At 31.1% G+C, this 18,057-nt stretch overlaps 2 protein-coding genes across 2 annotated transcripts; both read left to right on the top strand.

Moving 5' to 3' along the window:
- Window positions 1-10,457: 10,457 nt before the first annotated feature.
- LOC141045427 (uncharacterized) lies at window positions 10,458-11,086 on the top strand. Its single transcript, XM_073534330.2, has 2 exons — window positions 10,458-10,733; window positions 10,946-11,086. The coding sequence occupies exons 1-2, from the start codon at window positions 10,458-10,460 to the stop codon at window positions 11,060-11,062; spliced, it is 393 nt and encodes a 130-aa protein (XP_073390431.2). The 3' UTR covers window positions 11,063-11,086.
- Window positions 11,087-11,406: 320 nt separating this feature from the next.
- LOC112282665 (uncharacterized protein At4g19900) lies at window positions 11,407-16,501 on the top strand. The gene is made up of 6 exons (XM_024520586.3): window positions 11,407-12,648; window positions 13,123-14,770; window positions 14,925-15,074; window positions 15,229-15,366; window positions 15,618-15,818; window positions 15,943-16,501. The coding sequence occupies exons 1-6, from the start codon at window positions 12,426-12,428 to the stop codon at window positions 16,127-16,129; spliced, it is 2,547 nt and encodes an 848-aa protein (XP_024376354.1). The 5' UTR covers window positions 11,407-12,425; the 3' UTR covers window positions 16,130-16,501.
- Window positions 16,502-18,057: the final 1,556 nt, after the last annotated feature.

The raw sequence follows: 18,057 nt of genomic DNA, 5'->3' as shown, positions 1-18,057 counted from the left end.
TATGAGGGTATCTACTTTTTTAAGTGATCTTATGTGAAATCACCAACAAGAGATTATATATCACACTAAGGCAAGTAATATTTGATTAGCAATTAGTATCTTGATGACTAGTAATAATTTGATAGTGCTCTAATATGAGAGCTTTTACTTGAAAGTTTGAAGTATGGCCTTGAATCTTTTTTCTAAAGAGATTTGGAATCCTATCATAAAGCCTAAATATCTAATCATTTTTTTTTATACTAGCCATCTAAAATTGTCTTCTTTTTTTGAAGTAAATGGTTTAGATGTTTTTAAAATTCATATGACATTAGATTTATTTCAATTAATCTTTACTCCAAAAAATAGTGCCAAAAATATTGAGGGTTAGTTTAGCATGATTAAGATTTTTTTGAGTGCTTAATAGATATAAGTTTATATCATCATCAAGTTCTTAGTCAGTCATTTTTTATTTTAAACTAGGTAAGAGAATGCCCTCAATTCCTCCTTCACTTTCTAAGAGGTAGCTTAGGCAATCTACTATAAAAAAATAGAGAAAGAAAGTAAGAAGTCATCCTTATTTGACATATCTATTGAATTTAAAGAAAGTGATTATTGATCCATTCAAGCCCATTGAGCACCAAGACTTGATGTATAAGGCTTGAACTCATTTAATTCATTAAGTGTCAAAGCCTAAGATTACCATAGTACCTTTTAAAAAGCTCCATTCAACTTTATTGTATATTTTTTTAAAGTCCAAGAATAACATGACCATAAGTTGATGTGATTCTATGGCCTAATTCAAAGTTTCAAAGTCTAAAAAGACCTTGTTTATAATGCTTTTACTTTTCAAAAAGCTAATTTATTTACGTCTAATAATATTTATAAGCATAGGTTGTAGTCTTCTTGTCATTTTGCTAAAACAAATATCATAAAAAGCTAGATGTTACAAACTCTACGTGCTTTGGTTCTATGCATGCCTTTTTCTTGACAAAATTGCTTAATTTGTAAAAGAACTTCAGAGACCTAAAGAGACCATCTTAGAGCTCTTATGCTAAGTTTTGGCTCTATGTTTTAATGATGGATGAGTTGACAAATCATTTTTGGATCCTCTAAAAATGAGAGGTTGAATCTAAAGTGATCTTATTCTATGAAGCTCTACCACGAGCTTTTAATAATTAATTATATTAAGTAATGATCTAAAAAATAATTGAATCCATCTAAAATTTTGATTTGATTGCTTTAATTTTATTTCTAATCATCAACATAGAAGCAATTTAGTCTAGTTAAATGGTGATCATTAATAAATTATTTGTTAGATCATAAGAATAATAAAGATTTATTGTGATCAAAGTCATCATACATCTAAGAATCCATGAAGCGATATTGATGAAATAGAGTATTCTACGTTGCTTTTTCTTCAAGGCAAAGGATAGTAGTAGAGTTATTGCTATAATTCATCTTATATTTGACTATATTAATGTCACAACCAAGTATCCATGAAGATGTTGTGAGAAGTTCCACGCTGATTATATACCAAAAAGTAGTGTATTTGCTTTCTTGATTGAAAGCATAAATATTTAAAAAGTCCACATATTTTTATTTGAGATTGAAAACGATCTACTAGGCTCTTCTTAGTATTAGCATCTCATTGTGTATAAGCTTGTGCTTCAATTTTGTATTGAAGATGATTCTACTACCTCCTTTGAAGAATTTAGAGGTGAAATTTTGGATCCCTTAATTCTATAGGCTTTTTCCATTTTTCATGCTTAAGGTTTTGATTTTTTTATAGAGTTTTTGGAGCATTTTTTACTCTTGAATGAAGATCATGTTTGATTTCATTGAGCATATATTAGCTCAAAATCTACTCTATTTGGATTTTTTTAGTTGTGCAGCTAGAAAAACCTCACTTATTCCATATAACAATGTGGACATTCTTGCCAATCTCTGACAAGGATTGATATAGTCGGTTCAATATTATCCAAAGGTAGAAAAAATATTGAGCTTATCCTAAAGAGGTGTAGGGCATAGAATTTTATATTAAGATGTCATTGTATTATGAAGTCTATGTATAACCATGGTATGAAGATAAGTATAGTGCATTGTAAACTTTTAACTATCATCTTGTTCATTGAGAGATAGTGAATTTTAAAAATAGATGCCCAATTAGAGGCAACTTCAAGTAGGAGCCACTATGAGATTTCACGATGGCTGATATTTTGAATGTATGAATTGAACTCCATGCCATGGTGGAGATATGGACCACAAGCCACAAGAGGCAATTCATATCAAAATAGACCAATACACACTACTTTGTTTGTTTTGGAGCACCACATAAGACTATATTGATCTATATTATAGGAGCAATCAAAAAAAGAGAGCATAGAAGGAGTCCTAGTAAAGGATAGCAATATGTAATGGATGGAGTTGATCATAAAGTGAGCATTATTAAAAGAAGTAATTGTATCAATGTTTGTGACATCTAATAGGATGGGTATAGTGTGCTCTAATTCTCTTGTGTATTTTTTGATAGCCGATTGAGTAGAAGAGTTGTCTTCTATGCATAGGTTTATTTTTGAATAGTACAAATTTATTGATGCTATAATTAGAGGTTATTCTTCTTTAAAATTGATGACTTAGTGAATAGCTAGTATTTTTATAGGGTAGAGATCGTCAAGTGTGAGGACTTAGTCTAAGTGTATACACATCTTTAGATCTTTAAAATCTATCTATTAATATTATATTTTATCAAAGTAAAATGTGTTGTCTATGAAAGATACTTCTATGAGGGCCAAAATATGGCATATTAAGTAGATTTTATTTATTAATTGTTAGTAATTGATTTATTGGATTGACTTCCATTTCTTGTTGGTAAGATCTTACATCTTGATCCTATATTATTAATAATATCAACTTGTAATTATTCCCAATAAGAGCTCTTAAGTTCTCAAAGATTTATATCATGTTTAAAGGGAAGGAGATGCAAGTGCTTTATAATTCAATATAGAATAAACTAGAGAATATGGTTTGTATGTCTTTGAATTAAATATAGATGATTAGCCAAAGTTGGAGTTTCTTCTTATTTGAGTTATTTGGTATATAGATATTTAATAAAATAAGGTTTTTTTGTATAATATCTCTTAAAATAACTCAAAATATATAATTGAACTTTATAATTATTTTTTTTCAATTAAATAGAATACATGCAATAAGATCCATATAATAACTTATATGTTATTTTTCTTTATATCTCAATTATTTTATTTTTGTAAATATTAATCAAAGGAAATTATTCTTTTATATTTTTTTAAGCTAAATTGATTTGGAATTTACTTAAAAGAAAAAAAATCTAAAAATATAATATATCTAATTTTTTATATAATAACAACGATAAATTTATTATGGTCAATTTAATAGGATTGTTAATACTTTTGATATTTTACAAGATGAAGGTTTTTTTATTGAATAAAAGAAGAAGATAGACCTTTAATAAGCTAAATATTTCATCATTATATTGCCATATTTTTTATATGCTTTTAACTTAAATGCTTCTATTGTATTAATAAAATATAATACATATATATTTATCTTATCATTTTCTTGTTTATTGTCTTCATATCAAATTTTAGGTAGTAAATTCAAATTTGATAAGTAAAAAATGAAGGTTGAATATAGATTAATTAATAGTATAAAAATAATATTTCTATTTGAAATAGTATAGTCTTATATTACTTGATTTGTTTGACTTTTGAATCTTCTAAATAAAATTCTTTACTTGAACTTCTTTCTATTGTATATATAAGGTCTTAAGACGTTACCACTATAAATTTTTAAATTAAAGGTCCAAAAATAAGGAAAAAACCAAGATTTTTTTAACCTCTTTTCTCTTAGTAAGAAAAAAAATATTTATTCTAAATTTTATATTGAAAAACTTTCATTCCAATTACCATACATAGTTGGTTGCATAATACATTATTGTTCTAATGTATTTTTTTAGATATACCTAATTTTTGTTTCATTCAAGCTGTAAAATTATAAAACTTATTTTTTACATCTTCACAAATAATTTATACATCCATATACACTATTAAAGATTTTTTTAGGATAGAATCAAATATCTATGGTTAAATTCTTTAAAATTCATATTCTAAATAATAAATAAATGTATTTTTTTATTTATTTTATTTATTTTATTTATTTTATATAATTAAATTATATATATAATCTTTATTTATTTATTTATTTATTTTTATAAAAATATTAAAATTTATTAGATTTATTTTTTAGAATTTTTTGTAATTTAATAAATTAAATAATAGTAAATATTTATTTTATATATTATTTCATAATATATTTTTATTATGTTATTTTTTATATTTAGAATTATATTATTTAATATGATTTTTTATTTAAAATAAACCATTTCTACTTAATTTTTATTTTTGTCAAAGTTGTTATCTTGTAATACTTATAAAAGACAAGATTTTGCATAATAGCCTAATTACTTAATTTTAATAATTAATTTTTTATGAATTGGTATTATTTCTAATTTATATAAGTTTTAATTTAAAATATACACTTTTTATATTTTAAATTACATTTGAGTTCTTAATATACTATTTGTAAGTATATATAAATTCCTAACCAAAAACTCTACTTATAAATTATAATTTTTAGTATTCTACAATTTATTTAAAGATAAAATTTTCTATTCTACACCTACTTGAAAAAAAAACCTCAATGATATTTTTTGCTTCTTAAGCCTATCATTTTATGGTGCTTAATAGGAAATGTCAATTCAAAAAGCTATATTTATATTGAATAGACTAAAGATTAAAATTCTTTTGACTATTATTTTAAAATAATTATATTTCAAAAGAATATTTTATAATATATATAATTATTTTTCAACTATACAAAATACATCTACTTAACATAAAAATCAACTCTGTACTATTTTCTATCATTAATAACTTTTAATCAAGCATGCACAACATTCAATTTGCATACTAGTGCTACCTATACACATGTATTTTTTATATACATTACATAGATTGTTATTTAATTCTAATAAAAAAAAAATTCCATCATCACAATTTTATACAAAATATTTATTATTATTATTTTTAAATAAATTATAAGTAATAACAAGCTATAATCTAGAAATGAGAATCAGAGTTAAAATCTACAACTAAAATAAGTGTAGAAAATTCAAATATCGGATTTATTAGTCCAAAGTATATAAAGAAGAAAGCCCTAGCACTTGTGTAAAATTTTTATTTAAAAAAATTAGACCTAAAAATAAATAAGTATAAAAAAATTCTAATAGATTATTTTACATACTTTATGATTTTTAGTTTTTTACTTGTTTTTAATATCTTTCTATTATAACCAATGAATACATTTCTTCTAGTTGTTTGTATTACAAATTAAAGATATTTTCATATATTTTTCAATAAAATCCTATTAAAATATAAAATATAAAAAAATATCCAAAAAAATTCTAATTAGACAATAATTATAAATTATTTACAAACCTCAATTGGTGGATGTATATGTTGGATGATGTGAGTCTAATAGCATAAACTTCTTTAGATTATGCCAACTATCTACTTTTGCCTTTTATGCAAAATTATATTCTTTATTGGTCACATTCTATATTATTCTTATTTGTGATATAAGACTATATATATATATATATATATATATATGTTTAATTTGTTTAAATTATTCTATATAGATATAGAGATTGGATACTTAAAATAATAAAAAATATAAAATTGATAATATCATTGGATCATATAATATAATTAATAACCAAGTAATTATTTTTTAGATATTTTTATATAAAACTTTAGCTATCTATTTTAATGATTTAATAAGTCTTTTTAATATCTTAAATCAATAATAAAATATCAGCTTAATATTTATTTATCTAATAAATAATTTGATTGTATATTCTATGCATTTTGAAATATTAGATTTGTTTGATCTTATTTAGAAGGTAAGTAAATTAGATTGCATAGGCAATTTAGATTTAAATATATATTTTATCAACAATGTAATAAGGTTCACTTAAATTTAAGCTCCTATTGTTCATACATTGAATCAATATTTTTTATAAAACTTAAAACTTTCAATTTTTCTACCTCCTAATTTATAGTAGATTTTCTATAATTCTTCTATTTTTATATATTATATTTAATAATATATTCTATACTATAATAAAATAAATAATTATTAAAATTTTATAGAATTAAAATTAAATTAAATTAAATTAATATATATATAACATCAAAATATTTATTTTTACTAATATTTTTAAATTAAGAAATCATAACTTATTACAAAATTGATGAAAATATTAAAAAAGATGCCAATAATCTTTCTAATGTTTTTTTTTATTCAAACCACTTCTATGGATATTTGTTGGTCTCATAGAGTTTAGATGTCATTGAATTTTAGATAGTTTTAGATTTTTGCTAGTTTATATTAAGTTTTGACATAGAATTAAATTTGAGTATTTATTTCTTGAAAAATATTTGCATTGAATATTCTATCTTTGAAATAAAATAGTCAAGTTATTTGTAAATTAGTCAATAGTAACTTGGTCTATTTTTTTTTTTTAAAAAAATTCTTTAATCTTTTTTTTGTACATTATACTAATGATTTTAAGTTATAATTGATTATCTTATTCATGAAAAGAAATATTTATATTTTTGAATAAGATCATTATCTAATTTTTCTTTGTATAAAAATATTTTTAGTTAAAATCTATTGTAACATATGTCTATATTACTTAAATAAATATATATAAATTGAAGTACGTAGAAGTAAATAAAATATATTAAGTAGATAATATCCTCTTTAAGAAGCTTTTAAGAAGTATTTTAGACATAGATTAGATGTTTAGACTTCTATAGATATGTCAAATGGTTGTTAAAACTTATCTCATAATGTTTTTATTATTAAAAAGTTGTATTAATAGCAACCTATAACTTAATGCATTGGCCATAAGTATTATGGTCCATAGGAAGCTTCTATCATTATGAAGTATGTGCTTAAGAAGAAAAAATTTAGTTTACACTTGGTCTATCATATATGCTAATATATGTTAAATTTTGAATTCTAAGACTTTAGTTTAGAATTTATAAAGATTATTTGAAAAAATGATGATATTATAGTTTAAAAAATATTTTTCTATGATCTACTTAAAAGATTAAGTTGATAAAACCTTTAAATATGTGATTAAGAATAATTTTTTTTAATTGGTTTTATGATTTAAATTTAAGGTGATTTTTAAAAAACTAATTTTTAAATTTTTTTAATATTTATATCGATTTTATAGAAAATATGGCATTAATTAGATTTTTTTAAGATAGGTGGTAATTTTTAATAAGGACTAAGATATTTTATTGATTTTTATAAGATATGATGTTTTTAAATATCTAAGATAGAACCTAGGTCTTCAAATGCAATTGCCTTATTACACAACTTAGTAATAAAATCTTAGGTTGTTTAGGTACTACCATTATTTTTTATAAATTTGGTTTTTAAATCGGCATTAAATAAATTTATTATATTATTTTTTTATTATTTAATTTTTAGATAAAATATTTGGAATATTTATTTTTATAGTATTTTTATAGTATTTTTATTTTTATTTTACATCTAATTATTTATTTTTTAAAAAAATATTTTCATAACTATTGATTTTTTCTAAATATCTTTTAATATATATATATATATATATATATATATGTATAATAAATGTACTTTAAATATTTAAATTAAAAAATCTAAATTTTAAAAAATCAACATTTATCAATAGAATTCAATGTATTATTTTGTTTTACCACAAAAAAAAAAAAAAAAAAAAAAAAATGCCAACCAGACCCTCACACACTTGGATTTAGATGTTTTAGATGTCATGAATGTCAAGGTAGCTAATATTTAGTTTATAATTTTTTGAGGATCTAAAGTAAAAAAATAATTATAAAATATATTATTGGTAATTGATATAAAAACTATATATTTAATTATTTTATTTTTAAATACACAAGTATCATATATATTATAAAATGAGATATAAATTCCATATAAATTTGTTTTAAAAACAATTCTACCTATTATATTGTATTAAAAATAATAATAAATAATAAAATATTTTTCAAAATATATAATATTTATATATTTCTTTTTAAATAATTATTTTAGAATCACAACTATTGTTTAAGATTTTTATTAAATTAATATTTTTTAATTTTTTAATTTTTTATGTTTGAATATCTTTCTATTATCTATCTTTAATTGACTAAAATTAAACCATTAATTTTATCTTATAAAGATTTTATTCATACAATTTATTAATATTTATATTTTTGATTCTATAGTAACTTAAAGAAGCATTATCAAAATTTACCAATGTAATTTCAAGGACATAAATCTCAAAGAAAGAAAACCTTAATACACTCTTATGTCACTCAAAAAGACTAAAAAATCATTCAAAGATGATATAGTATTAAACTAGAATGGCTATTACAAAAGGTAAGAAGACTAGAAAGTCTTGAAATAAGACTAAAGACTAAAAAGGCATTCATGAGAATGAAAAAGGCTTCACTCTTGCCTCCATATATATCCTTAACTAGGAGCTAAGTGGCAATGTTCTGTAAGACCTCCAAAATATATTGACTTTTAAAGATATGTATCTTAACTTGCAAGGTAAGTTTTCTATATGTGCATCATATAATTAACTTATTCCACATGCTATCAATACATGGTTTACTTGTTATCCAAGTTTCTAACCTACTAATCAACTACAAACACATATTAAGTCAAAGCAGCATCTGTGAAGCTTCTAAAAAGCTACTTTAAAAAATATTATAAAATAAATATACTTTTATCTACTTCTATTTAATCATATTAGTTAATATTAGAATAAGTATATATGTCATAGACATATAATTATATAATCAAATAAAAAATAAATTAAGAAAATTAATTGTTTGATTAAAAGATTGATAACAAACACACAATCAACCTTTGCTACTCATTATTTTTATATAATTATATTCTAAATCATTTCTAAAATAAATTGACTTATGAAGAAAATTATTTTAACTATTAATAGCCTATTCTACAACTATCATGAAACCATCACTGTTGTTTAATCAATTTTTGATTTTTTTTGTGTTGTCAACAAATTAAGTGAGGGATTTTTGCTAGACTTAAGATTTGGCATTTATTTACTTAATGAATTACATCCAAATAGTGTCTGCATTTGATTAACAAGAAGTTTTAATTAATAAAAATAGTGTTTCTTTACCTATGATATGATTGACAAGTGTAAATGATCATATCTATATAACTTCTAAGTTGATTTCAATACAAGATCAATATTTATTAAAGTCTGAGTTGCATTCATCTTTCTCAAAAGTTTTTTTCTAACTTACTAGTAATGTATTTTTCTTACTTATAACTGTAAATTTATTATTTATTTGTATATTTTAATGTAATTATAAATCTTGTAACTATGCATATTTTTCAAAAAAATTTAAACAATAGGTATGATTAATGTTGCTTCTTTGTCTTAAAATATAAATGAGAGTTAAGATTACATTCTTAAAATATTGCCGCACTATCATTTTTTAAAAAATTTAGTAACTATGACTTTTTTTTTGATGGTCTTTAAATCATCAAACTTAATAAATATATATATATATATATATATATATATAATATTGACATACTATATGTATCTTCTATTCTCTAATCAAAGACATCTAGAGAATCATGTGATGAGTTTAAACTATTTGTAATAATTGATGTTGTTTGTTGTAGATAGCAATCAAGCAATCCTTGTATTAAGTACACATACAATTTGTAAGCTATCCAGATGCCAAAAAAAACCTTATAAGTTAATTACTACACTTCTAATCCTAATTCCAAAAAAAAACGTAAAGCTTGGTCACTGCAAGTAAGAATAAAGCCCGGTGCTTTTAGACAATCAAATGTTGAGAATTCACAATGTTAGAATCAAGGAATTGAAAAATAGCTCAAGTAAAGTTGTCCCCCCCCCCCCAAAAGGCTCTCACCAAAGGGGGGTTCAAGTCTACGAGACATTCAGGGAACGGTGCTGAAAACAAGCTAATAATTGGGTCTCAATAATGCAATCACAGAATAATGAAGCCAGAGCCAGAAAGGGGGAGGCATCAAAAAGGCACTGGGGTCAGAAAAAAGTAACAGCACCTGTGGGAGTCAAAGGGAGTTGACCCAGACGGGCATGGGCGGGGAGTGGGGGGAGGGAACAACGGGGATGGGACGTGTTGGCGCGGGTATCGGATGCGGGATCCCTTTGACTGGGACAGAGGTTCGAAATTTGGCGGGGGTGGGAGGGGGGATTCAAGCGCCAGAAATCGCTCGCGTGGCCCCAGGCGCATTGAAATCTCTGCCACCTTGCCCTCCCCTACCCTGCCATGTTAATGCTGTTGGCTTTGCGAATGCAATGCCATGCTATTCATTTCCAATGCAGTGCAGTCGCTTTGAAGGACTTATTGCAGCAGCGAGACCTGCAACCCTCCGGCTACAATCCTCTGGAGCGTTCGGCGCTTTACTGTGCTGGGCCCGAGAGGAGTTCGTATTCTCGTTACCACACCGGAATCCGACATCCGGCGTGTGAAGTCCCACACTTGTTTGGCCGTGCTGGTACCTTCACGACATGCGGCAGATCGCGGGGAGTTGGTGGCACAAGCAGTAGGGTATGGCTGAGATGGGCAGCTCGTCGCGGATGACCGTGGATGAGAACTATCTGACCCTCCCTATATTTTATTTTTATTTTTATTTTTACGTCTCTCTGATTCGATGCGGTTGTTGGAAGAGACATGTGTTTGACAAAATTGGGGTCCACATACGCAAGTTCGAGATCAGATTTTGCAAATACACCTGACCTATGTTGTGGGATTGCCCGTAGACCGGCTTCATTGCGGTACTGGCCGTAGAGGTGTCTGCTTTGGCATTGAAGAAGTGGGACCGGCGGATTCTTTTTCACCGTGCAGGTGCTGTGGCAGCCTATTGCTGCTGGAAGTAAGGGTAGCAGTTCTGCAGCAGGACTGGATCCAAAAGCTCTCGATCCAGAGTTCATTCTTCATTTTCGGCGCAGGTGATGGTCAGCGTCAGCAACTGAAAAACCATACTTGATGGAGGAAGGCTGCTGCTGCTGTCGTTGTACCGTCCAGTGCCGATGGCGAGAGGCACAGGCTGGGCCCCCCACGTTATAATTACTGCGCCTGCAGCCTTTACCAGGCGAACTCTGGTTGCAAAGCTGGGACCGGAAAGCAGCTGCAACAGGGGAAATGGAAGTGACCCGCTCAATGCCCTGACCATTCCAAAACATCTGCCCACGCAGAAGCAGCAGAAGAATGAGAGAGAGAGAGAGAGAGAGAGAGAGAAGAGAGGACGACTATCAACATCTTCTGCACTAAGACCGTGACGGAGAGGAGAGGAGAGGCCCGAGGGGTTTGCAGCTTTGAGTCTGTGAGCTGCTAAAGATGGTTGAGGTGTCGGATTGGACTCTGCGTCTTGGAAGACTTCTCCCGCTGAGTTCCTGTACCGGAAGGCGTTGTCGGTTCATTGTTTTGGGGTTGCAGTTCTGAGTGAATCGAATGTGGCGACCGAGGGAGTGCAATTGAAGGGAGGTGATTGTGGAACAAGTGACTGAGAGTGATTCTGAGAGCGGAGGGGGCTGGTTGTTGCGCACAGGGTAATGGAGAGTCATTTGAGATTCCTGTGAGGAGGGAGTGTCAATTGCACTTTCTGGGTGCAACTGATTGAAGTGTATTGAGGTTTTCGCAAATTGGAAACGCTGTTGATGGAAACCGAGTTTAGAATGAGAGATACGAAGTTGATCGGTTGCGTAACCATCGGGAATTGAATACGACGAAAACGACATCACGTTGATGGTTGTGGGAACTGCGTTGTGCCTCGGATCCTCACTAGTGTGTTGGGGAATGATGGCAGCGTCTCAAAGGAGGGGTACTTGAGAGAGAAGTGCTCAACTTTTCCAGTGCGGCTGATGCAAGTCTTTCTGTATGAAGGAGGTCAGCTTATTGTGAGGGATAATACGTTGTCTGCTGCGTTCCTTAGCTTCAATGCTTCGGCGGTGTGGAAAGGGAACGGAAGTCAGATGCTAACATCGATGCTATAGTTGTCCAGGACTGCATTACATACGCTAAGCATATCTTGAGGCTTATTTCAATATCTTGCTTGTTTCGATTGCTACCATAGCGATTTCGTCAAGAGGGTTGATTGCACTGACGAGAGATGAGATGTGCGGCTTTGAAGCTAGTGGTTGGGAGGCCGCAGTTACCAGTGTCATCTGAGGTGTGAGGTCCCTCCACCCGAACATTTGAGGACGAGGAATTGGGCGACTGAGCTTTCGTAGTAGGATCAAAATGCCCAGGCCTCGGCACTTGGGGCCTTCCCCTTCATTAAATAGGTCTTTGTCGAGACTGTCTTCGTCATCATCTTTCCCCTCACGGCACTCGAATTCAAGAATCTATACATTTCTGATCGTCGTTGGTTTACTTCTGTTTGCTGTCGTTGCTTTCTTGCAAGCATGTTTAATCGGGGCCCCACAAGGATCCAAGCTCAGCCCTCTTGAGCACACAAAATCAGGTTTGTGTCTCTACTTCTGTTTGAACTCGAGCCCTGTCAAGGTTTTGCATCTGAAACTTTCTTCTCGTGCACATCCAAGCAGGTAGTGGAATGTGTTGAATTTCTTATTCTGTCCTCGAAAACAGTGCTTTAGCAAACGCATGTTTCTAGTTCAAACGATGCACCTCTTTGCAGAATGTCTCGGTTGATTAGGAAATAGGGAAAAGATTTTTATGCTGTACGTGTCTGTTAGCCTGTAACAACTTCCAATTATATCCTCCCTATCCTGAACATTTAAGTATGATAATTCCTCTGTTTATTTTTGCGTTTTGGGCTGATTTTACCAATTTCACGCCTCGGACACATGATCAAGACTCTTGTCCTAGTGCAGCAGCAGCCTGTTACAGATTTTCTATTCTTTGTGTTTCGATGTGGTGGTTCTGAATGTCACATTGAGACGGGTTTGGCTCTTGTCCTTTACTTCGGGTAAAACAGGCGCGGGCGTCGGAGCTGAGCAGGCTTGGTGGAAGGAAAACTCCAGGGCAGGGAATAATGCGGTATTGGATCCGGGAACTGGAAAAGTAAGAGCGGTCGAAAAGAGCAAGCTCGGAAGGAAAATGGGTGCTGTACAAGGCGTCGAAGACGGCGAAAAGGGAGAAAGTGGCGATGAGGAGATAGAGGACGGAGACGAGATGGGAGATGACGAGGATGAAGATGAAGATGCCGGTCAGGATCGCCTTGATATCGATGTAGACGATAGAATTGTCGAAGAAGAGGGAGACTCGGATCTGGCAGTCGCATTAATTGTAGATGAGGAGTTTCAAACAGGTGAAAACGAGCCTGATTCCTCCAAGAAATCTGGACAGGCGGTTGTTAATAGTAAAATTTCAGCGGTGTCTGCGAAACGAGGAGTTGAGAAGGTGGCCTTTGTCAAGTCGCTAGGTAGTGGTCGTGTAAATAGTGAGAATAGCACCAATCCTACTAATGAAGTTAGGAGCAAATCAACAAGGCATGAATCCAAACAGGACAACATGGCAAAGGTAAATGGCGTTCCGGATTGGGTTCTTGATGGTAAATTGAGGAGCCGGCAGGATATAATCGCTGACACTCTTCACAAAGGTTTTGGGAAAGGTTTAGGAGTGGACGTGGAAAAGAGGAAGAGCTCATTCTTCTGGGATCATGCAGTGGGTGTTAGAAAGAGGTCCTTGGAAAACGTTGACTCTTTTAGTACAGGAGAAACTAAGAACTCAACTGTCATCGTCAAGTCTGGTAGAATTTTGGATGACAAGCATGCCGATGCAGAGGACAAGGATGCAGCGAAGGTGGCTGTGTTGCAATTACGAGGTTACAAGGAGGTTGTTGAGAACTGGAAAGAGCGGTTCAACAGCGATGATGAGTTGATAGATGACGATGTTCAGCGACGCCTCGAAGGTGTACGGGTAATAGAGGACGCGTTGCTGCTGAACGAGGATGGATTACTAGACAAGCCAATTCCCTCGAAGAAGTTAGGTGCTCATCTGAAGAAGGGAAGAAGTGCATTCGATCCAATCGATCCTGTCAATAACCCAATGTTACAAGATCCTGACACAACTCCTGGAACCTGGATGACGAAGACTGACAACGACATGTTGCGAGCTATCAGAGGAGATCGTTTTAGTGATGGCCTGCAACCCAAGGTGCTTTTGAGAGGCAACCTCCCTGCTACTGTCACTGTGGCAGATTTTGAGGTGGGTAGACGAGCCTCAGCAGTGGAGGCATCCAGTGATTCAATGCAGGAGAAGGAAGAGAACAGAAAGCCTGTTCTAGCTGTAAATAGCGATCTAGCCAGTCACGAGAATTTAATGGGTGTGAGTGGGGCAGGAAAATCCTTGGAGTTGAGCTCCGAGAGTAACGCAGATGAGATGCAATGGGGATATTATCCTGGAATAGGATCTCTCTCCTTCTCAAAATTTATGGAAGATTTTCTGGGGCAAGAGAGATGCTCTCTGAATGTCTTTATGGCTTGGACTACTCCTGCATGGGGCTTCACAGCTAGACATCAACGGGTGTTGGAAAGCCTTTTTCGCTTTCACATTGACGCTTGTGTGGTTGTTTTCTCAGACACATTTGAATTTAACTTCTTCAGCACATTCCTGAAAGAAGGGTACGATGTTCATCAATACGTTCTTTGTATTATCTGAGTTTAACTGAGCAGAATTGGTTCTTCAATTGCTTTGTTGTTTAGCAATTGATTGCAGTAGTGTGTGCAGGATCATTATCATTCTGCTAATATGCTCACTGGATTTATTTATTTGTAGGTACAAGGTCGCTGTGGTGCGACCAAATGTGCAAGAGCTCTTTGTAGACACTCCATCCCATATTTTAACTGCGAGTTTGCCAAAATGGAAAGAAAACCCACTCTTTCACTTGCATTTTACTGAACTCCTGAGATTGGCAGCTCTTTACAAGTGAGTTTCTGAGTATCTGCAAGGGTTCTTTCGAAATCTGAATCCGTGATTTGAGTGGAACAGATAGTATTCCTGGTTTGTTTTTTTCATACTCAAATTTTTTATTTCCTTACCACAGGACCCTGATGATGGTGAACGATTGGGATTTATGCAGGTTTGGAGGTATATACTTGGATATGGATATGCTTGTGTCGAGACCTTTGAACAGTCTACACAATACTGTGGGTTCAGAAATAACTGTGACTGGAGAATCACGACTCAACGGGGCCGTTTTGATCTTTGAGAAATCCAGGTTAGGACTTGCGCCTTTTCCTCGATCATTTAAGCTGGTCATATTTTTTTTGTTTGTTTGAAACATATCCAGCTTGGGCTGGACATAGCTTTTTCGCTGTCAGGCTAAATAAGCTGAATTTCTCACAACTAAACATGCATGTCATCAATTTCGTAGTTTAAATGGAACCAGTGTTTTCCGCAATTTGGAATTACCCGAATATATCTGTGCTTGACTTCATTATTATCGTGAAATTGTCTTTGAACTTTTAGTCTATTTCTGAAGAAGTGCATGGAGGAATTCACGAAGACCTATGATGAGACGTTACCTCAATATAATGGAGCGGATCTATTGACACGAGTTGCTAACTCCGCTTTCGATGAAAAGGGCAGCACATGGAATCAATTTCCTGAATTGTTGAATATTCAAGGGCCGTTCACGTTTTTCCCGTTGACGTCTTCTGGGATCTCAAAGTAATTTCAATCTCCTGCTTTAAAACTGATTAAATCTATTTTTTAAATTTCGTACCTGGCGTGGCATTTCGAGAACTCTGGTCTCCATGTATGCTTATAAAGTATCTTTCTTTCTTGTGGCTAGGTACTTTGATGCGCCTAAAGATGACATTCAGAAAGAACAACAACGGGAGCTGCTGACCAAAATTTCCGAAGAGGCAATTACTGTTCACTTGTGGAACAGTATTACATCGGACATAGTCCCCGATGTAAACAGTCTTGTAGGAATCATTTTAAGTCGGTCTTGTCTGCGATGCAACAATGTTCTATGATAGTTTGTCTTGGATAATTTTTAACCTGGGAGCCTTTTTAAAACCAACTTGCCTGTACCATATGCACACTTATTAGTATCACACCATCTTTTACGTGCCGAGTGAACCCAGTTGTCGGACAACTGCCTGCAGCGTAGAATCTGGAATGCTTACTGGTGAATCGTGCTCACCTGTTGATGGTATGGGATATAATTTGGATGAGTTGTTCTGCCAAGCAGGCTTGTTAGTGTAGACATATTGAAACCGTCCCAAACCATTTGTGGTGTTAGAACCGTCAACTGTACGCACGTGTTAAAAAGTGCCATCAACTCTGAAATGAACACTGGGTCAGTCTACTTGTGCTTGTGCCCAGGCCTAGGTGAACTGCATTAATCCTGATGTTGGTTTCTCCTCTGAGAAACTTGGTGTTTGTGCATGGAATTTGCAGCTAATTACAGTGAGATCTGTCTCGACTGTTGGTGCTTACGGACGGTGGGATGCAAGGACGATGCTGATCCATGTGCATGCAGATCACAGATTGTGAACCACAGACCTAAAATCGAGGTTTGATCGCACAATCTACTTCTGCCTTGGAGATCGACAAAGTACAGCCGTGGTGAGTGAGGTGAATATAAATGAAATATAAAAATGCTGGATAAAATCATGAACAGTGTTGTTACAAAAACATTCATCTAAAGCAAAGATTTGCAATTAATCTTCTGAAATTAATGAAACATCTTGAAAATGTATAGAGGGTGTGTGCAAAAAGGTTCATAGTAGCTAGGTGGTGCAACTAAGTGTTGCATTACAAAAATGATATTTTAACTGGGTGAGAAATAATGAGAATTAATATTGGAATGAGCTTGGATAACAATGGTAAACAATGAACTATGTATTGATGGAAAGTGCAACAATGCCATCGTTTTATTACACACATAAGTTTCAAAACGTTATAATCTTAGGTTCTACCGAAAATTTTATAAAACCACCTGATTCTTTTTAAATCCCTTGCCTTTCTATATTTTCGTTCACATAATTCTACTCAAGTAGAAAAGCAAGAGGTACTAAAGAAAGGTAAGAGATTAAGCTCAAAAACATGCTCACATGCTACCACTTTAATAAACAGTTACAAGTAATATAGACTAATGACTATACACTAATTATTATGGACTAACTATGTTTAATTGACATGATATTCTTGACCAATTAATCTAACTTGATTTTTGAATTTGAATTTGTTAAGAAAACAAATCATATCAGTCGAAACAATTTTTAAGATGATTTTAATTGTCTTTGATTTATGAAATTGAATTTAAACATTGAAAATATCTAGTTTTAAAAATTATTTAAAATATATTTCTTCAAATTATCAATAAATAACTAATAATTTCACAATCATTAGTATTATGGATAATAGTTTATTAATATTTTTTATAAAAAATAAATTAATACACTTCGTAAATAAAACGAATGTATTCAAAAATTTAACAAAATACACCTAAATATTTATAGATTTTATAACTTTTAGGTGCAAAAAATATTATAATCTTATAACTTAAAATCAAATGTTTTAGGTATTTTTCATATAAATAAATATTTTTACATATATTTTATATGTATAATGTTTAATATTGTATTTGATATTTATGTATATGAGATTTTGTTGTATCTATTATAATTTTTGTGATTGCTACTACAATTTGCTACCCATTCAACATATCTTTAATGTATTTTTATTCCAATTTTTAAAAAATCAATTAAATAATTTTAAAAATCTTAAACAAAGAAAATTTGATTCGCTTAAAAAATATTAAGTAAAGATGGCTTGTGGTGGATGGGAGGTTGTGGTGGCATTAACAATATATATGTATGTATATAATTAAATCAAAAGTTGCTATGTAATCATTTGATAATATTATATACTTCAAAGTTAAAGTATCATTTTTATG

Source organism: Physcomitrium patens, chromosome 5 (genome assembly GCF_059467195.1).
Source record: "Physcomitrium patens ecotype Gransden chromosome 5, ASM5946719v1, whole genome shotgun sequence".
NCBI classification, from domain to species: Eukaryota; Viridiplantae; Streptophyta; class Bryopsida; order Funariales; family Funariaceae; genus Physcomitrium; species Physcomitrium patens.
Note: the sequence above shows the minus strand (reverse complement) of the source record. Positions and strands in the feature narration are given on the sequence as shown.